The 22,890-nt window shown below is 45.4% G+C and overlaps 1 protein-coding gene across 4 annotated transcripts in view; it reads left to right on the plus strand.

Annotated features, from left to right (window-relative positions):
* The window catches only part of ACACA (acetyl-CoA carboxylase alpha), a 113,123-nt gene that overhangs the window by 17,025 nt on the left and 73,208 nt on the right, over positions 1 to 22,890 (plus strand). For all 4 annotated transcript variants that reach the window (XM_061470004.1, XM_061470001.1, XM_061470003.1 and 1 more), the window contains 23 exons: positions 1,147 to 1,279; positions 1,890 to 2,028; positions 2,251 to 2,360; positions 2,794 to 2,875; positions 3,511 to 3,609; positions 4,175 to 4,281; positions 4,977 to 5,087; positions 5,590 to 5,799; positions 6,343 to 6,513; positions 8,113 to 8,274; positions 8,566 to 8,729; positions 9,555 to 9,705; positions 10,193 to 10,296; positions 10,556 to 10,637; positions 11,764 to 11,909; positions 12,825 to 12,975; positions 14,309 to 14,443; positions 14,886 to 15,032; positions 15,503 to 15,691; positions 16,276 to 16,376; positions 16,933 to 17,021; positions 17,893 to 18,017; positions 21,640 to 21,753. In XM_061470004.1, the coding sequence (XP_061325988.1) occupies positions 1,147 to 1,279; positions 1,890 to 2,028; positions 2,251 to 2,360; positions 2,794 to 2,875; positions 3,511 to 3,609; positions 4,175 to 4,281; positions 4,977 to 5,087; positions 5,590 to 5,799; positions 6,343 to 6,513; positions 8,113 to 8,274; positions 8,566 to 8,729; positions 9,555 to 9,705; positions 10,193 to 10,296; positions 10,556 to 10,637; positions 11,764 to 11,909; positions 12,825 to 12,975; positions 14,309 to 14,443; positions 14,886 to 15,032; positions 15,503 to 15,691; positions 16,276 to 16,376; positions 16,933 to 17,021; positions 17,893 to 18,017; positions 21,640 to 21,753 (3,022 nt within the window). The remainder of the gene's footprint in view (positions 1 to 1,146; positions 1,280 to 1,889; positions 2,029 to 2,250; positions 2,361 to 2,793; positions 2,876 to 3,510; positions 3,610 to 4,174; positions 4,282 to 4,976; positions 5,088 to 5,589; positions 5,800 to 6,342; positions 6,514 to 8,112; positions 8,275 to 8,565; positions 8,730 to 9,554; positions 9,706 to 10,192; positions 10,297 to 10,555; positions 10,638 to 11,763; positions 11,910 to 12,824; positions 12,976 to 14,308; positions 14,444 to 14,885; positions 15,033 to 15,502; positions 15,692 to 16,275; positions 16,377 to 16,932; positions 17,022 to 17,892; positions 18,018 to 21,639; positions 21,754 to 22,890) is intronic.

Raw genomic sequence — 22,890 nt, forward strand, 5'->3', positions numbered from 1 at the left:
TTCACTTATACCAAGACTCAACTTGAAGTCGGGCATGGCCGTTTGTCATGGGAGAGAAAGACTGATGTGTCTGAGCTTCAAGGGCTGCTTTCTTGTTGTTCTGGAAAACCTTAAAAACAAAATCAGGGTTTGCCACAGTAGAAGGGAGGAACCTGCTTCGTCCTGTATGGGATAGATTGGCATGTCTTTATGGTCAGATCTGAGCATTCATCTTGCCTTACCTGAAAATGGCACCTTTCCTTCTCATACAGTTCATGGTTGGTTATACCAGATTTGGCACATAGCTTTTTGAGTAGGTTGTTCTAGATGACATGGGTCCAGATCTTCCTTGTTAATGCAAGGTGTAGGCTGTTTTAGCACTGTGATTGCTCAGAGGAAACATGCGTAAGAGAAGAATCTGGAGTTAACCGGACATTTGCTACTGTTTGACCAAGGCTTCTTTCATCAGCAGATTTCTCAGTCAAAACACACGTTACTGCTGCAGAGTTAAGGAGGGTCTGCATTCCAGATGGGTAAATCTTCATAGGCTGTAACGTATTTATGGGGAAAAGTGAGGGGCACTCTGCCTGTTTCCTCTTAGGCTGTCACAAAACACCTGTAACAGCAGCTCATTGCAGCTGGGTTGCTCCAAACCTCATGTGGGGCAGTGATCCCCACAGTTACAGCTCTCAGCTACCTGACCTCGGTGGCTGTGCTTATGAAGGGAGATCTCTAGATGCTGCATGTGTCCTTGTTTGGTTTTTGCATCATGCCCTCCTTGTGGTGTTGCTCAATGGTAGCAGCTCTCCAGCAGCTGATCAGGGCAGAGGTTCCTGATGGGTTTCCCGTGGCCCAGGGGCAGCCAGCAGTGCCTGCCTGGCTCCTGGGGACTGATGCTGCAGTGGCACCACTCCTCTAATAGCGCTGACCCCCTTGGTTGCTGTTGGGTCTTCCCAAAGCACTGAGTTGTTTAAATACCTTCGCACTGTTCATCCCTCCTTCCTAACCAGTCATCCCTGTAAAAGCTGAGGACCAGGTCCTGGTGGCCTGGAGGCAAGGAGTGATCTGCTTCTCTGCCTGGGGAATATGGTCAGGGGGAACTTTACAATGATCTGTGTACATCTGCGCTGCCAAGTTGCCTTTTTCTGTCTCCCACAATTTCCCTAGGCCCAGCATGTCTGGTTTACACCTTGTGAAGCAAGGCCGGGACAGGAAGAAAGTTGATGTGCAGCGGGATTTCACTGTGGCTTCTCCAGCAGAATTTGTTACTCGGTTCGGAGGGAATAAGGTTATTGAAAAGGTAAATTATTGACCTCTTTAGCACATTGCGTTGTGTTCCCTTCCCTTGAGCTAGGGTGTCTCTCAAGAAGGTATCACCAATGGACAGCCAAGCTTAATATTCCTGAACTTGAAAGTTGTGCTTGTGCCTGTAACCTTTGTGTTCCCATTTCATTTTCTGTGTGATGAATAAACATCCCATTGTTTTAGCTTAGTGTGACGGGGGAAAAATTGAGTGAGGGGTTGAGCATTTCTGCAGCTACAGAAGGATTTATGGAGAGCTGTAACAAAAGTAGACTGGAAAAACACTGACGAATGTATTTAGAAATATCATTTAATGGATGAGGTCTCTTCTTATCAGGTATTGGAAGTTTTAGGTACATGTTAGACCTATTTTCCTGTGTCCTTCTGCTCTTTAATCCAAATGAGACATAATACATTAAAGTCTTTAAGGTCAAGCAAGAACCCCTTTCTAACTTGACTGATGGGTCATTAAATGTTCTTGCTGAATTGAATGCTGCCCAAGGAAACTGCACAGCCCCAGAACTGGACCCAGAGTCTGCAGAGAACCGTTTTCATTATCATTTGGTGGTGTTTAGACTCTGTTTCATCCCTGCTTCTAACGTGCTCAGGTGCTGATAGCAAATAATGGCATTGCAGCGGTGAAGTGCATGAGGTCCATCCGCCGGTGGTCCTACGAGATGTTTCGAAATGAGCGGGCCATCAGATTTGTTGTTATGGTGACTCCTGAGGATCTGAAAGCAAACGCAGGTGAGTTCTGAAGACCACTGAAGGTGCAGCACCCTCTCCTAGCACAGACCTCTGTGCCCCCAAGAAGTTCAGTGTTTGTCCGTGCATCACATCCCATTCTGGCAAGTAACTGATCCTTCTGGGAGGAGGTGGAGTACTTCCATCCGTTCCATTTAGGGAATTTTAGAACAAGTCCCGTTTATTAGATTTGCAACCTAAAAGAGCCCTTCTTTGTGTTTGCAGAGTATATTAAAATGGCAGATCACTACGTCCCAGTTCCAGGAGGACCAAACAATAACAACTATGCAAATGTGGAACTCATTCTTGATATTGCGAAGCGGATTCCAGTGCAGGTGAGAAGGGTCAAAAGTACTTCTCAAAACAGGAGCTAACATACTAAGCAGTCTTCTCTCTGGGGAGAAAGGTCAAAGAAATTGAAATCACAGGTCTATGCTAGCACCAAAGGGCACAATGCTTGTTACAGTGCAGTGGATTTCCCAGCATGAATACCTGCAGGAGGTGGAAGGTTCCCTTCAGCCCTTTGCTTCCTTGCACTTAGTTGCTCTTCGACAGCTTCCTGCAGCAGCCTTCTTTGACTTGTCTACAAGATGCAAGGCAGTAGCCCTTTAAACTGAACTTACCGTGTAGTTCAGGGGACTGGTTTGGCTTCTGAATGTTATGAGGTTGTTTCCAGTGGGGAAAAGAAAGATGTTAAGTATCTGCATGCTTCCTGTTTCCACTTGTTCTTCTAAAACAAAGAGTAAATTATGCTATTTTCTTCTGCAGGCTGTGTGGGCTGGCTGGGGACATGCATCTGAGAACCCTAAACTACCAGAGCTTCTCCACAAAAATGGGATTGCTTTCATGGGTGAGGATATACTCTTCTGATCTAATGTCTGGTCCCTATTTTAAGACGGAGAAGTTTAGGGGGAGAAAATCCTGAGTCTAAAAGAGAGCCATGACGGATGGTTTACAAGTGCAAGGTGAATGATACGTTCTTTACAGTAGTCAGAGCAACACACTGTGCTGTCTAATGGTGTACTCTGTTACCAGTCACTGAGGCTAATGAAAACGGATGAGGTTTGGACGTATGCTGGGAATTAGTTCTTGTATGGGAGAATTGGCAAGTTCTCCAACACACCTTTGACTATTGTGGATACAAAATCACAAAAGATTCCTGTTAAAGCAGGTTGTTTCACAAGCTGAATGTCCCTATTGTCATTTTGAAGAGGGTGTTTGTAGTCAGGGTTTCTGGAAAGAGTGGAGTTTTCCATGGACAGTCCATGAAGTCTGTGATCTGGTTAGCAGTGTAGTTAACTAAGTGCTGGAGATGTTTGGTGCAGTAAGCCTCATCCCCTGAACCACATGAATCTGCATGTTAGGTAAAGTTTTGGACACGTGTGATGTTTAAAGATAGGCATGAAACCTAGATTAGACTTCTGGATGTTTGCCTAATGGCTGCTATCTCTTGTGTTTCTCATGTGTTGTTTTTGCTCTTTGCAGGTCCTCCAAGCCAAGCAATGTGGGCCTTAGGAGATAAAATTGCTTCTTCCATAGTGGCACAGACTGCTGGCATTCCAACTCTTCCTTGGAGTGGCAGTGGTAAGAAGGAAACTGCCATGTGCTTATCAAGATCATTCTAGTAATATTTTCTTCCCCACATCTCATCTGTAAGAAGTGTCTCTGCACAAAAAGGTGTTCCAAAGGATGTTCCATCTGTTTAGAATTTCACATCTGTACTTGAGGCTTAGCTACTGTGATATATATGGGTATGCCAGGCAGAATTTCCATGTTGTGTAATGGGCTGTAGCTCTAACAGAACAGCTGCAGTTTCTGGCGTTTCTGCAGTCTTCTAGCATGGAGTGTGTAGTTTTGGAGCACATGGCCAATACTCTACTTCCATGGAAGCAGTATGCAGTTTGAAAAGACTGTAAATGGCAACAGAATTACACAGGGGAAATGAAAGAGGATGTAACTTGTTGCATCTGCTCTCCAGGAAGCAGGAATATCTCTTTGCATTCTGCATTCTCTCTCTTCTAAATGCTTCCAGACCAGTTCCTTGTGGAACTGGATTGTTTCTGCTGTGGCTGTGTTTGACTGCTGTTTGTTTCACTCATGTCTGCTGTGTGAGTTCTCTCGAGCTAAGAAGATGCTGCTTTTATTTCAGGTCTTCGAGTGGACTGGCAGGAGAATGATCTGCAGAAGCGAATCCTCAATGTTCCTCAGGAGCTGTATGAAAAAGGCTACGTGAAAGACGCGGACGATGGACTGCGGGTGGGTGGCTGGTGGTCTGGAGGTATTTGAGGTCTTGCTGGAGAGAGCTGGAGGTTTGATGTATTTGTAACGGGAGGACAAACTAGAACTAGGCTGTCAGCCTCACAGAGCTGAGCCTTGGAATCTGGAAAGCGATCTTTCACATGGACCCAGCCTGCAGGATGAGGTGGGAATTAGGAGAGAGACAAGATACGGAACCAGAGTTGTATTTCACTAAGGACTCTTCTGGTTTTTGGTTAATGCAGGACGGAGGTGTTTTTAATAATGACCCATGGCCTCATACTTGGTCTCATCTTTTGTTGAGTTTCTCTTTGAGGAAGATTTCTGGAATAAGAAATATTGCTGGCACAATGCAGGATTTGGGAGTCTTCCTTTGTGAAGGAAGGGAGTGGGATACATGATCTTTGTGTTACCCAGTGCAACGACTTCCCATCTTTTACAAAAGCTTTTCTGTGAGTTAGTGAATTTAATGACAAAAGATTTTGTAATCGCTTTGAGAAGCAAGAGTCACAAAAGCACTGCTCCTTTTTCCAACTTCAGGCATCCTCTCAAACTGGGATATTTGGTTTCTGTCCCAGTCATGTCTTGGTTACTAAATAGGCAGGCATAGAAGCTTGGACACAAATCAACAGGAAAATAAAGATCTTTTCAACCGTTTTGTACTTACCCATGTTTTTTCTGCCCATCTTGGTCAGGCTGCTGAGGAGGTTGGCTACCCTGTCATGATCAAGGCTTCTGAAGGAGGAGGAGGAAAAGGAATTAGGAAGGTTAACAACGCAGATGACTTCCCCAACCTATTCAGACAGGTAACTTTTCCTGTTGATTTGTGCTGTCTTGTTCTGAATGCTCAGGTTAGGTGATTCTGAGACCCCTGTATCAGAAACATTAAAGAGCTGAAGAAGACTGCGTTATGTGTCAGAGCATGTTTAGCTACTTTGAATCATGAGTTCATGCTTTCTTTGCTCTGTATGTTGACAGGATTTCACTCTATCTGCATATCCAGTACAGTTGTTAAATGCCCAGACTTTACTGGAGGTGCTGAAGAAATCCAAGTAATGGAGGGCATGAGCAATGTAACTCAGAAGTGTTGAGGGACATGTGCCTTTTTTAGCTTGTGAGTTACTTAGGAAAGGTGAGAGGAAAGGAAGTGGTACTGTAATTGTATACAAGTGAACAAAGTGTATTCTCAGCCTTAGGTGGCCCAGGGGAAGCATTATGGCTGTTCCTTGCTTAAAAAATCAATTGGGATGATTGTGACTAAGGTGCTTACAAGAAATGATCAGTGTATTTGTGTTGTCTCTGCTGTAGGTTCAAGCTGAAGTCCCAGGCTCTCCAATCTTTGTGATGAGACTGGCCAAGCAGTCCCGGCACCTGGAGGTGCAGATCCTGGCGGATCAGTACGGCAATGCCATCTCACTCTTTGGCCGGGATTGCTCCGTGCAACGCAGGCACCAGAAGATTATTGAGGAAGCACCTGCTTCTATTGCAACTTCGGTGGTGTTTGAGCACATGGAACAGGTGAGGGGGGCTCTGCAGGTTCTCTTTGCCTTGTGAGGCTCCAGAATCAGGCAGGACTTAGGGGTATTTTTTGACATCATCAGGAGTTTTGCACTCTTGAATCTTCTATAGGAGCAATATAGGGTTGTGTGTCGCACACTGGTTAGTGTGGACTCACATTCCCAATGGGACTCGCATTCCAAAACTGAGTCCACCATGAAATAATATGACAAAAAACATTTAAACCACACTTCTCTCCTATTTTTGGGGTACACGCGTTTTAAAGGCTGCTCCACAGCTGTCACATTAAAAGCAAGCTGTAAGAGTTACATGAATTGTTTGATGCTGAATAATAAATATTTGCTTCAAACTCTGGCTTCTGTAACTTGTAAACCAAAGCTCCTGTGCCACGTGCTTTTCTCTGAGCAGTTTTTAGGCCTGTTCCAAGCTTTTGGGTGTTTTGGAATGCCAGCCAAAAAGTCTGAAGTGGGAGGAATGGATGAACAGAGCGCAGTAACTGAGCGCAGGGTCTGGAAATCAAATGCTCCTTTTCCTATATCCTAGTGTGCAGTGAAGCTTGCCAAAATGGTGGGATACGTGAGTGCTGGCACTGTGGAATACCTGTACAGCCAGGATGGCAGCTTCTACTTTCTGGAGTTGAATCCCCGCCTGCAAGTGGAGCACCCTTGCACAGAGATGGTGGCTGATGTCAATCTGCCTGCAGCGCAGCTTCAGGTGAGTCAAGTGCCCAGGCCCTGGCTCCTGGAGGCTTTCAGAAGTACTCAAACTGTATGAAGAGGCCCAAGCATGAAAAACCTGTTCTGCTGAAGGCTTAATAAAACAGGGGGGTGGATTGTTCTCTGAGTCAGAGTTCTGTGTTAAAACCAGATCACAGACTCACGCTGCAGATGAATAGATTGTGGTACTGATAGAGGAGAGAATATAAAGCCAAGTGTTAGAGAGCTCTCCTAAACATGGCCTATATCTGCATGTGCGGATAGGTGATACATGGCATGTCCACATTTCCTCCTCTACAAAACACCCAGTAATTCAAAGGCCTATTTTGGTCCCCCTCTACAGAACACCCAATAATTCAAAGGCTCATTTTGGTACTCTCTCATCTTGGCATTGATCTTTTATGGCTGGAGCAAAGCTTTGTTCAGTATTCCAATGTATATATATGTATATGTGTGTGTGTGTGTGTGTATATATATATATAGATGTATATGCATCCATCCTATTACAACTGTTTCGCTAAGTTATGGCCTTGCTGTTTGGCTCTTTCTGATTTGGAAAGCAAAGAGAGGTTATTTTCTAGTTGTTTCTCCTGGACTGCTTCAGGTAAAAGGAGTGTGAAGAGAAGCTCCTCTACTCTGCTCTTGTGAGATTCCACTTGCAGCACTGTGTGCAGTTCTGGTGTCCTCAACATAAAAAGGACATGGAGCTGTTGGAACAAGTCCAGGGGAGGCCATGAGGATGATCAGGGGCTGGCGCACCTCCCGTAGGGAGACAGGCTGAGAAAGGTGGGGCTGTTCAGCCTGGAGAAGAAAAGCTGCATGGAGACCTCAGAGCAGCTTCCAGTGTCTGAAGGGGGTTACAAGGATGGTGGAGAGAGGGACTCTTCATCAGGGACTATAGCGATAGGACAAGGGGTGATGGGTTCAGACTGAAACAGAGGAAGTTTAGGTTAGATATAAAGATGTTCTTCCCTGTGAGGGAGGTAAGGTGCTGGAACAGGTTGCTCAAGGGAGTTGTGAATGCTCCATCCCTGACAGTGTTCAAGGCCAATTTGGACAGAGCCTTGGTTTGGTGTGTGGTATCCCTGTCCATGGCAGAAGGGGTTGGAACTGGATTATCTTTCCACCTCAAATCATTCCATGATTCTATGACTAGATCAACTTTAAGCACTGAAATTTTTTTGTGAAGCAAGTTGACAATTAGGAGCCTTCTGTCTCATGGGGACCTTAATATAACAGGCCTTATGTGTGCCCATCCTCAGCTGAGCCAGCCCTGGCCAGCTCTCTCTGGAGCCTTTTAATCACTCAATGGAAAATACTGGCTGAAGGGCTTAAGGTGGATATTACACTGAGCTCAGCTGTCCTGAGAAGTATGAACGTTCCAAGACGTGTCAGTGGAGACCAGAAAACAGGCATGTGTGTGTATCTGCTCTACTGGAACCGCAGCATCAGCTTCTGCAGAGTTGGAGTTAATTCCTCAAGGAATAGGCCCTCTCAGCGAGGAGGGAAACTTACTTAGCAGTACTTTATTATTTGCATAATCATAATCACTATTATTATATGTGTCTTTATCTATTTGTATTATATTTTTCCTTAGATTGCCATGGGGATTCCCCTCCACAGGATCAAGGATATCCGAATGATGTATGGTGTTTCTCCGTGGGGAGATGGATCTATTGACTTTGAGAACTCAGCTCACGTCCCCTGTCCCCGCGGCCATGTCATCGCTGCGCGTATCACTAGTGAGAATCCTGATGAGGTGGGTGCTTTAAACTCGTAGTTACTGACCACATGCTGAGAACTGGGGCCTTACACCGAGGTTCAATCCCTGCTGCTGCTCCCTGCTGAACATTTTGGCAGCAAATATAAAGCATTCTTCCTTTATCTCATTTAGCTGATGGTTCTGTTTAGACACAGCCTGAACTTATTTGTGTATATGTGATGTTGCAGCACAAAAGTGCTCTGGCCTTCAGAACTCTGATTACTTCCCTAATTCTGGATTATTTACTTTTTCTTTAGGGTGTATAGCAATGTCTGTCTGTCTTTACAGGGATTTAAGCCCAGTTCTGGAACAGTTCAGGAACTGAACTTCCGCAGCAATAAGAATGTCTGGGGCTATTTCAGTGTGGCTGCTGCAGGAGGGCTTCATGAATTTGCTGATTCTCAATTTGGTCACTGCTTCTCTTGGGGAGAAAACCGGGAAGAAGCCATCTCGTAAGTAGTCAGAAAAGTGGGAGAACCTTGGGAATTGCTTGGTTTTGTCCTCTTTGATCCAAAGTGCCATGGAAAAACAAGGCTGCTTCCGTACTTGTAGGCGTTTGAAGTTTCTCTCTCTTTGCCTTGTTTCCCACAGCATGGTCAGGCTTCTCATCCTGTCTTGCTTTGCAGTTACACTGTGTTGCACCTACATTTCTACACTTTTTGCTTACTTTATAGTTTATCTTTCTGTTTCATTCCTGCCTTGTGTGCCTACTGCTGGGATATGGTGCAGCTACTGTTGTGTTGAAGTCCTTCCTAGAAAGCATTTGGGTGGTGGAAGGCTTCTAAAAGGAGAAACACTGATAACTTGTTAGGCCAGTGCCTTATAATGGTTTATAAACCACCGAGCATCCTTTTGTCGTGTGGAATGAGGAAGCATCCAGTCACAAGACGGGACTGTCTGACCTGTCATCTAGGCTCTGTTTGTATCCGTAGCCTTTTCTCTCTTCTGTTCTTTGTGGGATGGAGACCACATCTGTCTGTCCTATCTACGCTCCTGACATGTGGTAAATGCCTGTGTGGTAACAGTGGGAACGCCTGATCTATATCTTGGCTGGCTGAGCTGCTCTCATTCCCACCTGCACCAGATTGAAGGAAATTAACATTCTGTCATTCCCAAGCTTGTTATACGGGATCTTGGTCCAGTGCACGCGCTCTTCTGCTGTTACCTTCAGACTGCTTTTCCCCAGCAGCTCATAGGGGGAGCTACCTGAAGTTAACCAGTTTGCACATCGTTGCTGTTAGTACGGGATAGATAATAGGTTTTCTTCTCTCTTTCAGAAACATGGTAGTGGCTTTGAAGGAGCTGTCCATCCGAGGGGATTTCAGAACCACTGTGGAGTACTTGATTAAACTCCTGGAAACAGAAAGCTTCCAGCAGAACCGCATTGACACGGGCTGGTTGGATCGACTTATCGCTGAGAAAGTTCAGGTGCTGCTGCTTCCATTACAGACTACAGATTGGAGTGAGAAGGGAAATGGCATGAGGACAAGCTTGGTGCATGCTGGTTGCAAGAGGATAAGGATTTAGGAGTGGTTAATTTCTGCTTATTGCTTTATAAATTAATATTTTCATTTGCTTTAGTTCTTATTCATAGCAAACAACTCCTCAACCATCATGAGATTGACCAGAAAAGCATCTTAGTGTATGTGGGAATTAAGGCTGGTATTTTGGTTTGCAGTTTGGGACATGTAGGTGGAGCCTCAAGGTGTGATCCAGGAATTCAGAAGTGTGGTTTTCTTTGAAGGAATTACAAATGTAATTGCTTCTATTTGTACTTGCATGGATTCCTTGTCAATTAAGAAAGGTTGGCCGTGAACCAGAAATAAAGCTGAGATTACTTGTTTCTGCAAGTGGTTGTCCAGAATGGACTGAAGCTAAAGGAGATGGAATGGTGTTGTGTACCCTTCCTTTCTAGGCTGAGAGGCCTGATACGATGCTGGGTGTGGTGTGTGGAGCTCTGCACGTGGCTGATGTGAGCTTTCGCAACAGCGTCTCCAACTTCCTGCACTCTCTAGAAAGGTAAAATTGCTGAGAAGCCAATAGTCATGAGCTGTGATTTACAAGTTTGATTCAGGTCCAGTCCAGAAGTATGCAGAGCTTGTTGTCTGCTGACTGTTCACTGGTAGACTCTTCTAGGAAGAGACGGTTTAAAAGCTTGTTCCCATCTCTCTGCTAGTGTTTTCCAAACTCTTGCATGCATCCTTGAACCTATTTGGGCCCCTGGTAGCAGTTTGATGGCTTCTAAAAGACCAGTTTTGTTTTATACTTCACTTTCAAGGGGCCAAGTCCTGCCTGCTCATACACTGCTGAACACTGTGGATGTGGAACTCATCTATGAAGGACGGAAGTATGTGCTGAAGGTACGATGCACAGTGTGGATACCCATCCTCTTGTCTCTTTTACTTGGGAATGCCTGTGCTGTTCTTGCTTAATCTTTGTAATGTATAATTACTGGAATTAAATCTGTGCAGAGTTCATTTTCTCTGCTTTAGTGGGGTTGGGCAATCAGTACTCTCTCCCTTGTGATGATATCCCATCATGTCTTTCCATTGCAATATCTTTCAGGGTCATTTTAATCTTTCAGGCTCAAGACATGGTCTGAATAGGGTGGAGAAAACTTTGTGATTGGCAAAGAATACTGCCTGTTGGGTGACCAGAACTTTCAATTGATGTCTCCGAACATGTAGATCTATTCTGTTGGTGTTTTGAGCCCAGTTTCATCAGCATGACCAGAATCTATAGTATTTTTTCCCTTTAGTGGTGCTTTTTCATTGCTGTGTGCAAAAAGACCATGTTAGAAACACTGTTGAGAGGTTTCAAAACCGAGTGTACAAGGGTTAGGAAATACTAGACTGAAGATTGCCTGTGCAATCTCAATGAGCTTACTTGGGCAAATTTATTACAGTGTAGCTTTTAGTGACATGACCATGCACTGCTTTTTGCAGCTGTAAAGATTCTGCACCTCCAGGATTGTATTTTGGCACCCCTTTGGTGAGAGGCACTGAACAGCACTAAAGGGTGCTCTAAGTGTTTACCCAGCTTCAAGCAGGAGCTCTGTGGCAGAGGCTGTGGTAGGATGCCTTTCTCCAGGGAGAGCTTTAGCTGCTTTCTCCAGGAGACAGTCTCTTTCTTGTTACTTCTCTCGTTCATTAGGCAATATTAGTACATGACTGAGCCTTGTATGTAGATCAGGGTGAAGAAATGGTATATGATTGCATAATCAATCCTGTACTATTAATGCATAGGTGTGAAAGGATTTAATCAAGATTAATGGACAGCATTAGTTCTGGCATCTCTCGACTGCTAAATGCTTGGCCTTGTGATCCCAAATTCTTATGCTTTTCCCATCTAACATAAGAACAAGTGGCTCTGTTCCCCTTCATTTCCCACTGTTGGAGTGCTGGAAAACTGTCTGTTGTGGCAACCAAGGTGCTGTAAATGCTGGGTTCATTTCATGGGCTCCATACTGTTCTTGTGGACCTGCAGGTGACCCGACAGTCTCCCAATTCCTACGTGGTGATCATGAACAGCTCCTGTGTGGAGGTGGACGTGCACCGGCTGAGTGATGGAGGACTGCTCTTGTCTTATGATGGTAGCAGCTATACTACCTACATGAAAGAAGAAGTGGACAGGTAGCAACCTGTAAAGGTCACTGTTTAATTTGCATACAAGCCAGAATTAGGTGTATTGGTGACTTTACACATCAGTTGGGAATGGAATGCTCTCCTAGGAAGGGGCTAGTGGGTGTAGCATGGATGAGTTTAAAGGGAGAATTTGCCTTCGCCTCAAGAGCAGATCTTGGCTACTGTTAGAGCAAAGATCTGGATGTTTGTGGAGTCCATGTTCTCCTGATGGTTCTTTAAAAGTGCCCTTTTGGGTTATTAAAAAAAACCAAAAAAAAACAGAATATGAAAATCTTCAAAATCCTTGAAACCCCACAAGTGCCTCAGAAACAGACCCAAGATTTGCTGTTTCAGTGCATTCCCTCAAAACTCCCTGCAGGGATCAGAGCCATAAGGTCCGTAAATCTCCCATCTTCTGGAACGTAAACCACTGCCCCCTCTGCTGGTTTCTTTTCTGTGACAAATGCAACGAACCTGGTCAGGATTACAAGAAAAGTTTGGGTCACTCCTGCTCTCTCCAGCTTTGCGCTGGACACAAAATGATTTTGTGCGGGCAGTTTGGTGCATGTGTTGAGTGTTCCGTGTAGCAAGTGTCATCTCCAGTAACACCAGGCTTTGTTTATATGAAATCTGGAACTTCCTTGCTTCTGGTTCTGGTAATGAGTGTTTTGTGGAGAAGCAGCACAAAAGTGGTGCACAACGAACCTTGCTAAGGGCTGTTGTGTCTGCTTGCTGATCCTTGGCTTCCATAGACTTAGTTTGATACAATTAATGTGAACTTTCAGATGCAGGGCTGGGCCTTTCAGCTCGGAAGAGCTGGTTGAAGGGGGTTTCTTTAGAACAGGGAAAGAGAGAATGCATTTTCCCCTTTGCATGCTTTCCCCAAGAAATTCTGTTGCAGCGATTTACCCCGTTCTTTCCCAGGTATCGCATCACTATCGGGAACAAGACCTGTGTGTTTGAAAAGGAGAACGATCCCTCCATTCTGCGCTCACCTTCCGCTGGGAAGCTCATCCAGTACGTGGTGGAGGATGGGGGCCACGTGTTTGCTGGCCAGTGCTTTGCAGAAATAGAGGTAAAAGAGTCTCGGAGAACTGACTTGGCTGCAGATGCTGAATCTGCCCAGGCAAAAGCTGCTGTGAGGGGTGAGAAGTTGAATGTTTTGAACCTGGGAACTGAGCACAAGGGATAAGTCACAGTATTTCCTTTCCAGATGTTGTCTTTAACTTGGGCTAACACAGGAATCAGCAGTGACAGCTGATGGGGTGGGGAAGAAATTAAGTGCTTAACAGCTGAAATTGGAGTGCTGATGACTGTATACCACGTGATAAGCAAAGTTTCTCTCAGATAACCATAACCACGATTATGATCTTGCTGTGACACCAAGGCAGAGTGGTGTCCATGTGTACTGTGTTTTCTAGCTGTGGTGAAGAAGGCTGTCTGTGTGTATATCACTGTTTAGTACTAACACAGACTCGGAAACAGTCATATGACAAGATTAAGTAGCAAATAAAGAGTTCTCTGATTACCTGTTCATTTATCAGGTCGATTGGATGAGTTAATCAGTGTCACTCCTCCCTTCTCCCTTGGAAGTTCGTTAACTCTTGGAGAAGAGGAGGATGAACAATTTCTGCATCACTGTGAGGAAAGCATGAGAGATTGTGTAGGAGTGAATGGCTCAAACAGATTTGAGGGAGGGGAGGGTGTGTGTTGACAGAGGGGCAATTAAACCCATTGAGGACAATGTGTAGGAGAAAAATACCAAGCCAGAGATCCACATATTTTATGTAAGTGCTTTTACGCTGCAACAGAGCCGTGGCTAAGAAGGAACCACCTACTCGATTCCTGTGTTCCCAGTTGTGGTGTGTAGTATACCAATGGTAAAACTAAACCATCTCCCCTCATACCCAGCCCTTCTGCACTGAAGGCAAAGAGCTTCTATGTTGATGTAAGGAAGAATCTCTGCAAAGAGCAGTCTGAGACCTGTGACCTCTAGAAAGCAATCCTGGTTCCCTCTGCTAGAAGTAAATGTGTTGCTGTAGCTTTGGCAAGTGGCTCACTCACCTCTAGTCTTTAGAGTGCAGTGAACTCTATTGCAGCAGTAAATTGTATCTGCTTTTTTAATTGTGTTGAATATGGGACCTTCACGAGTACCTATTGGTCTAGGCAGTGTGGAACAGATGACATTCCTGCTGCGCTGGTTTGTGGCCAGTTATTCCATTCTACCATTCACTTTGTTGCCTGGGGTTTCAATCCCAGTGTGTGTGTTTTTAAGCCTTTGTGAAAGTCTGAACCCAAAAGGTGCTCATGAAGGTTTGCCTGTGGCAGGACATTGGCTGCTGGCTCACAAAGCTAGAACACTGGGGTAGTGTGGCAACTGTGTGGGTAACATGTTTCCCTTGCTACAGGTAATGAAAATGGTGATGACACTAACAGCAGGAGAATCAGGCTGCATCCATTATGTCAAACGCCCAGGAGCCGTCTTGGATCCAGGCTGTGTGATTGCCAAGCTCCAGCTGGATGATCCCAGCAGGGTTCAGCAGGTGAGAAGCTGCAGGAAGTGCAGATGTTTGCTGTGGTTTGAATAGGGGAGTGATGTTGAGAGTGGTACAAGATGGTCCTGTGTAAGGAACCAGTTTCAGATGTGTGCAGTGTACTGGCATTGTCACTTTACCACTCATTTGTCTCAGGTGAGGACTAGAACTCAGGTTGTCTCTTTCTTTGATTCAGTGTAAAGTTACATACATTCTTGTTCCCTTCTTACCTCAGTAGCACCGTTGGCCTATTTTGTGTGTATACACAACATGGAACTGTTGGAGATCCAGCTCATAACCTTCCTGTCTCTCAACCAAGTGCATTTTCCACACAGGGAATTCTTCCAAGTTCAGTCTGAGCCTCCAGTTGAGGGTAAACTGGATGTTACCACCGTGGATGATGCCGTGCAGGTGGCTTAGTGACAAACTGTGCTGTTCATTGTGTTCCCAGGCTGAACTGCACACAGGTACCTTGCCTCAGATCCAGAGCACAGCGCTTCGAGGTGAGAAACTCCATCGCATCTTCCATTATGTCCTGGATAACCTGGTCAATGTGATGAATGGATACTGCCTGCCAGAGCCCTACTTCAGCAGCAAGGTATCCATTGGTTCTTTATCAGTTCAAGGTTAGGCTGGCCAGTTTGCATGTCAGGATTCAGGCAGTGCTACCCTGCTAGTGCCAGCTCAGTTCAGTTCTTTTTTTTCTTAGACTTCCTCCCAGTCAATCTCACCAGAAAGTAAGATGGGAAATCCCATTGGTGGCACCCAAAACAAAGGCAAGGAGTTGAGCTAGATCTTTACTGCTTGTCACTGCAGCCTTGTACATGTGTAGCCAGCTGTGGTAGAAGTCCTAGAGGGAGGAGGTAAGAAGGTGGATGAATCTGAGTCAGCTCTTGGTTTAAGGTAGCACAGCAGCTGTGTCATCTATTCCAGCTCTCTCTCTCAGTCCCTGGATTAGCTGTGTGGTAAAACAGTATTGAAGAAGACCTCAATGAAAAGCCTTTTCTCCCTTTTTGCTGCTTACTCTTTTCTTCATACTTGCCTTTACACCAAGTTGTCTCTCTCCAGGTGAAGGGCTGGGTTGAGCGACTAATGAAGACACTGAGAGATCCATCTTTACCTCTGCTGGAGCTTCAGGACATCATGACCAGTGTTTCTGGACGGATTCCACCCAATGTAGAGAAATCCATCAAGAAGGAGATGGCCCAATATGCCAGCAACATCACATCAGTCCTTTGCCAGTTTCCCAGCCAACAGGTGATGAAACCACACTTTATAGGGGAACAAAAATTGATTTGTGTTGGGGCAAAGAGAGAGGGAGGGAAGGCTCCTTTAAATTATCTGGAGCTTAGTTGGACCTGAAGGATGCATTTCAACATGAGACCTTCATGATGAAATGTACTTACCTGTATCACTTGAGCTTGCCTGCTTTGCCTGTACTGAAGGATGTGTGTTCCCTGCTCAGTGTAGCTTTAAACAGGCAGTTTGGCAGCAGTTTAATCCTGTCAGTGGCCTTGTGGGCGTTTACTTATTTGCTTTTTGCCTGGTGCATGTGCTGCAGTGCAATATGTAGTGTTGACGTTAAAAAGGAGTGATTGCAGCCAAGGGAAGCCTGGTCACGTAATGAGGTGTTGGAAGATGATTTCCCCAGTATATGGTACTGTGCATTGATTTCTGTATCATTGTCAGGTCGTTATCTTCCTTAGCACTTTATAAGGCTTTGGCCTTCGCTGGGGTGTGCTGGAGCTCTGGTCTGTTTGGAAGAGCTCAGTTTCTCTGCTGGTTGCTCAGCCAGATTGTCCCACTGGGACAGGGACGCTGATGTGATGGCTCTCTTTCAGATTGCCAATATCCTGGATAGCCACGCAGCCACCTTGAACCGCAAATCGGAGCGTGAGGTCTTCTTCATGAACACTCAGAGCATTGTGCAGCTGGTACAGAGGTGAGCCATTTTCAGGGCTGCTCCCTAACTGTTGGGTGGTTGGCTGGGGTGTTCTGCTGCTGCTTGGAAGATCTGAGCCTGCTCATCTGTGTTCAAATGGTTTTATTACACTCGGAGTCTAAATCACGAGGAGTAAGCCTGCACGCTTCCCTCAGGTCCACAGGGAGGAGGATGTGTGTGGCTCCTGGCACACAGACACATCCTGTTTTGGTCATTGCCGTATGAAAGATTTAACTTCTATCCTGATGCTGATCATGTCTTGGCCATTTCACTAAGCTGCTGGTGTGTGTTACACCTTCCAGTGTCTGGAGTTTTGAGTATTTGTAGAAGAAAAGGATAGTTGGTTGCAAAACATGAGCCTTGCTTCCCATAATATTAATGGCAGGAATTATGCATTCATGTAACAATTGGGATTTTCAGGTATGTTCCTTTCTGTAAGCAAACAGGTTTGCTCTGCCACTCCTGGTGAGTGTTGTTCACTTGTGGGTCTTCAGAAGCTGTGCTTGGTCAGTCTCACTGACAGTAAGTGCTAGGTTTCACTTACTTGCTTCTGCAGGTACCGGAGTGGCATTCGAGGTCACATGAAAGCAGTGGTGATGGATCTGCTCCGTCAGTATCTGAAGGTGGAGACTCAGTTTCAGCATGGTGAGTCTCTAAGAACGTCAAGGATTTGACTTCTGAAAGAACCACACTTGATTCCAGAAGGTCCACATGGACCCCCCTCGATAAAGACTACTCTAACTTTGTGATCAGGGTTAGGGCTCCACATGTAGAAGCTTCATAGTAGAAGCTTGATTTATTTCCTGATTCCTGAGTATCTGCAGCAAAATTAGAGTTGGAAAAACTGTTTAAATTCACCACCCTGTTTAGGTCTCTCTTGCCTGTTTATTAAATTCTATGGAAATAAAATCAAATGCAGTGAAAGAACCCCCAAAAGATCGCTGAGTTGTTTGCACCTGCAGTAGAACACCCGGAAACTGCTTGCTGTTCCCAAGAGCAAACCTCAGCCTGAAACACAGTAGAGTTAAATGCACTGCACTGCTGCATGCAGGCACAAGAGGGCAGTGGAGCACTAGGTGATTTTGAGGCTCCAGCTCTTACAGGTAGTTCAGATTCCACTCTTCTTTTGTCCTGCTCCATTACCTGCACCATCCTAATGGTACTGCAGCTTCATTTCCACTTCAATTTGCTGGTAGTAGAGGATGGAGCAAGTCTTTTTGCTGTTATTTTATTTTGGTTGTCACTGAAATGAAAGACTGAGCTCACCATTCCTCCCTTTTGAATTGCTCACAAAGGAGGTATTTGGTGTTGGAACTGTTTTAACAAGAGTAGGATGTTCAAATTACAGTTTGCAGTTGAGGGCTGGTGGAAGGAATGCTTTATTCTCAGAGCTGGGTGGACCATGCAAAGCAGATTCTCAAAACATGTATGGAGAAAAATAAAGGCACATCTTGTAACATGTATTCCTTAACACAGGGGTGTGGAGACTGGCAAAAATGTGCCTTTCTGATTGCAGGTCACTATGACAAGTGTGTCTTTACACTTCGGGAAGAGAATAAAAGTGATATGAATGCTGTGTTGAACTACATCTTCTCACATGCTCAGGTCACCAAGAAGAACCTGCTTGTTACAATGCTCATTGTAAGTTGTCTGTTGGTGCTTTCGAAATTTGCTGCTTCTTGTAGTTGTGTGTTTGATGCTTTGAAAGGTACTGAATTGATAGCTCTGTTCTCAGAGGTGGAAGCTTCGGACTACAGAAGCAGGGGCAGCAGAGGGGAGTTTCTTCATGTGTTCTTGAGGCACGTAAGCCATGTGTTAGAAGAGACCAAGGACACACTGTCCTGCTCAGTCTCTGTGCACCTTTTGGTTCATGACTGTCCTGCAATGGTTGCCTGTGAGAGGCAAGTGATTTGTGAGCATCTGTGGGGAGATAAGGATGGAGACTTCACTCTTACACTGGGAGGATGCTAGAGGGCTGTGACTTGGTTTAGTTTGCTTCTTCGTCTCCAGAGGCTTCAGAGAGGTCCTGTCTTTATATAGCTCATGGTACTCAAATTGGAGTTGCTTGGGAAGCAAAGCAGTATGCTGCCAGCACAAAAAGCAGATGTTGTAATAGCAACATTTTTATGGCCCTTATTTAGTAATGAGGGTGATATCCTGGTAGGGAATAGCACGAGCCAGCCCATATGGAGGCCCCTGAGGAGTTTCACATGCTCTGCCTTGATGAGCTGTAGTTTAGTCTTACGGGTTTGATGGTGACTCTCTTGGCTTCTTCCTGGTTATGGTCTCAGTCTGATCTCAGGCCTGCAGTGGTTCTTTCGGACCAGTGTACTCTGGTCTGCATGGTGGAATCTGACTCACTATCTCAGCACAAAGCTGGTCTCTTCACATCAGGCCTCTGGCCCTTGGTATGGTGTCCAGCGGGCTTGTGAAAGGATGGGGAATGTCCTGGGGTCAGAATTCCTCTTGGGCAGACATAGATTCCACCCTAGAAACACAAATGAACCCTCATGCCAGCACCCGCCATCACCTTCGCCGCTTCTTCTGGCTTGCTACTCCATGAAAACTTTCAGTTTCATCTACTTCAGTCTCACTAATGGGTAAAACTCCCAGTAAATGACTTTCCCGGGAAAAATAATTAAAACCCGGTTGAGTCCTGTCTCCTTTATTTCATATTTCATAAAAAGCCTCAAGAACTCCTTGTCCCACAGAACGCTTTGAAGCAGGATGAATGCCCCCTTCCTCAAGGCAGGCTGAATTTAGCTATGACAGACTACAGCTAGGTATCCTGCTTTGTAAGAGGCTCATTTCAATACTATCTCCCTCTTCTCCCCGCTCCTTTTCTATTTCATTTTACAAGCACAATGTGGGCTGGCACTGCCAAAAATCTGTCCAGAGTAGCCATGCCCAAAATAGCTCTCCAAAGCAGAAACAGAGTCATCATTGTGCTAGGCTGAGGCTGGGTTTCTTCAATTCCCATCGGTGAGGTAGAAGGACCGGTTCTTTCTGTCTGCCTCTCCTTTCCCCCCTCCTTGTTTTTGTCCTCCTCTTTTCCTTTCTTTCCCTTTCTGCTGTGCCGTGTGATTGTAAGTAACACTTGCCTTAAGAATCTCATTATTTGAACACGGAGCCATATTTCCTCTGAGAATTCTGGAGTAGCTTTGAGCCGGGGCTGTTCATTTCTCAAGTAATCATGCTGGTGTGATGGAGAGAGAAAATGGCAGCTGTTCACAGCTCAGGCCTTCAATTTGCTTCAGAGTCCAGTCACTCAAGTGTGTAATTACACGGGGGTGCCGGGGAGGCCTTAGGCCTTGTCAGAGAGCTGGTTTGAGGCTTTGCTGCTGCCTTTGCCAATCAGTGCAGGCAGAGCCAGTGCGGTGCCAGTTTCCCTGCTTCAGTTTGCTCTTGGCATCCTGATTGTTTCTCCCTAAAACAGGAGTGAAACTTTGCTCTGTCTGGTTTTTCACCTCTGGACGTGCTGGGTGGTGGAGGCAGAGCTGTGCTGTGTCTTTGTATTGGTGTGTGCTGGGAGACAGGGAATGCAGAGAAACATCAAAGCCTTTTCCTTTTCCTTCCTCTGCAGCCATTCTGCCAACCACTGTCAGTTGCTTCCCAATTCCTGGCCTAGGAATTATTACTAGGCAGAAGCTCTTCCCTGTGAGGGTGCTGAGGCGCTGGCACAGGGTGCCCAGAGAAGCTGTGGCTGCCCCATCCCTGGCAGTGTTCAAGGCCAGGTTGGACACAGGGGCTTGGAGCAAGCTGCTCTAGTGGAAGGGGTCCCTGCCTGTGGCAGGGGTTGGAGCTGGATGAGCTTTAAGCTCCCTTCCAACCCAAACACTTCTGTGATGATTTTATGATTTCTACTCGAGTAAAGGTTGACATCCCAATTTGCGAGAGCTTAAAACACACTGAAGGGATCCTCTGATGCTTTTGGTGGGCTGTGGCCTTTTGTTGCCAAATTATTTCTGTGGGGTGGTTTAAGTTTGTCCTCCAATGGCAAATGTCGTGTCAAAATACCTTCATGCTTATCCTGTTATTGAGGTATCCCTGGGAATCCATTAGGGGCAAGGGGCTCTGAGGATGGTTTAGCAATAGTGTTATTATGCCATCCTTCACCTTTTTTAGCTAGCACATTTAAAGCAGGATGGGAACCACTTCATCCTTCCTATGTGTGTTGAAATGTTTGCTGGTCCAAGACTGGTTAGTAGTGGACAATGATCTAGTAAGAGATAGTAGCTGTTTACCTTTGGAATGGCATGTAGCATGAGCTGTAATTTGTTAGTCAGTCTATGGGACTTGTATTATTTGTCTTTTGGGTTTTTAGTTTGTTTTCCCTGGCAGGCTTATCAGTGTAACCTGCTGCACAGAGGTTTCCCTTTTCCCCTTTCTGTTCTTGGATCTTCAGAGGGTCTTTTCTGGATTCTGTGTTTGACATCTCTTAAAGACACCAGCACTCTTTCCTGTTGCAAATCCCAGTTTCATCTCTCATTTCCCTCCTGTGATTCATTTGCCAAGAGAAAAGCTGCTAAGTGCTGGGTAGAAGAAACACATTAGAGGCTCCTAGAAGGTTTCCAGCTTCGGGAGTGAGAGGAAGAGGCTCCCAGGCCACTGAGCCACAGTTGAGTCAAAGACTGGGGGGTTATTCATGGGAATTGAATTATGATTTTACTCTAGCTTTGTGTAGTTTTGTTAGAAGAATGACAGGATCTTCCATTTCTGGTATTGCTGAAGCTGTGTTAAGTGTGTGGTTGGGGAATTGTAGGGTTTTGGGGGGTTTGAGGTGGTTTTGAAGTGGACTTCGGGAGGTTCTCCTGCCAGATAAACGCCTTCTGTTGCTTCACCATGAAAGGTGACCATTTGTTAATCCTTGCATGCAACAAAAGGCATTTCACTACGATTAAATGCTCTTTGGGTTTTGCTTTGCTGCTAGAAGGGAGTTCTTTTGCACAACTGAAATTGGGTAATGGAAAAACGTTTAACCCCAGTCTCTTTGACAAGTCAGTATTTCTCATATGTTTGAGTGCCACAGCACATGCTACAAACAAGAAAATGGGTGACAGTGCCAGTCCCTTCTTTCCTCTGTAGCTTTATTTATATGGGTAAAAGTATTGAGAGCCCGGCATTACAGAGTGATTGAGATGGGGGCCTGCAGAGGTGATGTGGTCCATCGCGTGCGTGTGTAGTTCAGGTTTCAGCTCCTCTGCAGGAGGATGGGAGATGGTTTTCCTCTGTTCTAAGCATTTTCAGTTCTCTTGATGTTTAGGACCAGCTCTGTGGCCGTGACCCCACCTTGACAGATGAGCTGATTAATATTCTGACAGAGCTGACCCAGCTCAGCAAGACGACCAACGCCAAAGTGGCCCTGCGAGCGCGGCAGGTAAGGGAGCGTGTTCAGAATCCGAGCTGATCCCTGCGAGAGCCAGGCTGTGCCGTTGCTGGTCAGATCAATAGGGGCTGCTCCCGCTTGGAGCTCTCTCTTTTGGAAAGTCTATATCTCTTGATGTTTAGTTTGATTACTGTGCAAATGTGACAAGTAGATTACTGTGAGCAGCTTTAACGGTGAAATGAATTAACTGATGGTGAATCACTGTGACAGGCTAACAAAGATTGCAGTGGATTCCCAACCACTGTAATATTTGAAGTACAGATTACATTCCTTTTTTCCCTCCTCATCCAAAAGGTTTTGTCTGGCTTAAGTGGGAGTTTGTGTGGTTTGTGTGACAGAGGAAGTCGAAATACGTGGTTGCTGTGGTTCCTTCTGCCTATATAATCTGCGAACCCAACTAGCTCAGGCTGCCTGGCATATGGAGGCAGCTGTGCAGTGAACAGCCAGGACATGAATCTGGGTTCACCAGCAGCCTTACAACTGTGAATTGATGTGCACAGAACATGGAGAGAAATCTACACAAGAGCTACGTGTTCCTTGCAACCACTAAGGAATTATTGCAAGGAATTATGTTGGTCTTTTGCAGGTTTCTTTTGGCTTTGAATTGTGTTTTGTCAATCTCTTTTAATCTGAAAATAATTGGGAGAACTCTTGATATTGGCAGTTCCAACATTCTGGTACAGATAATAATCTGAATGCCAGATATGTACTTGGATATTATTGTGAGCTTCCTCTTTAGCAGTTAGTCTGTAGGCAGGAAGGAGTGAGAGGGCACAACCATTTCATGGTAATGCCAGCCCCATAGCCTGACCACTTCTCTCACTCCGCAATCCCTATCTCCATTCTGAAAGAAGGGAAGCTGACACTTTGAGGATCACACCTTTTATTTCAGAGCTTGACTATTGAAAACGAATGGGGCATTTGAAGCTGCTCAGTGACCTTATGTTTCCTTCAGGATTGTGTTTGTGTCCTTGAACCATTCAGTTATTGAACCTCTCAGCAGCATGCTGGGGATGGTGCTGCTGTCCTTGTCTATGTCTTTATGTTGCTCTTTCACTTCATTTTCTCCTGCAAGCTGCTTCCCCTTCCTATCTCTGCATCCTTCATGTTGGGCATTTAATACTTGGC

Source organism: Pezoporus flaviventris, unplaced genomic scaffold (assembly GCF_033815535.1).
Source record: "Pezoporus flaviventris isolate CSIRO_AGI_PZ_B2104156 unplaced genomic scaffold, CSIRO_AGI_Pfla_v1 ptg000063l, whole genome shotgun sequence".
Lineage (NCBI taxonomy): Eukaryota > Metazoa > Chordata > Aves > Psittaciformes > Psittacidae > Pezoporus > Pezoporus flaviventris.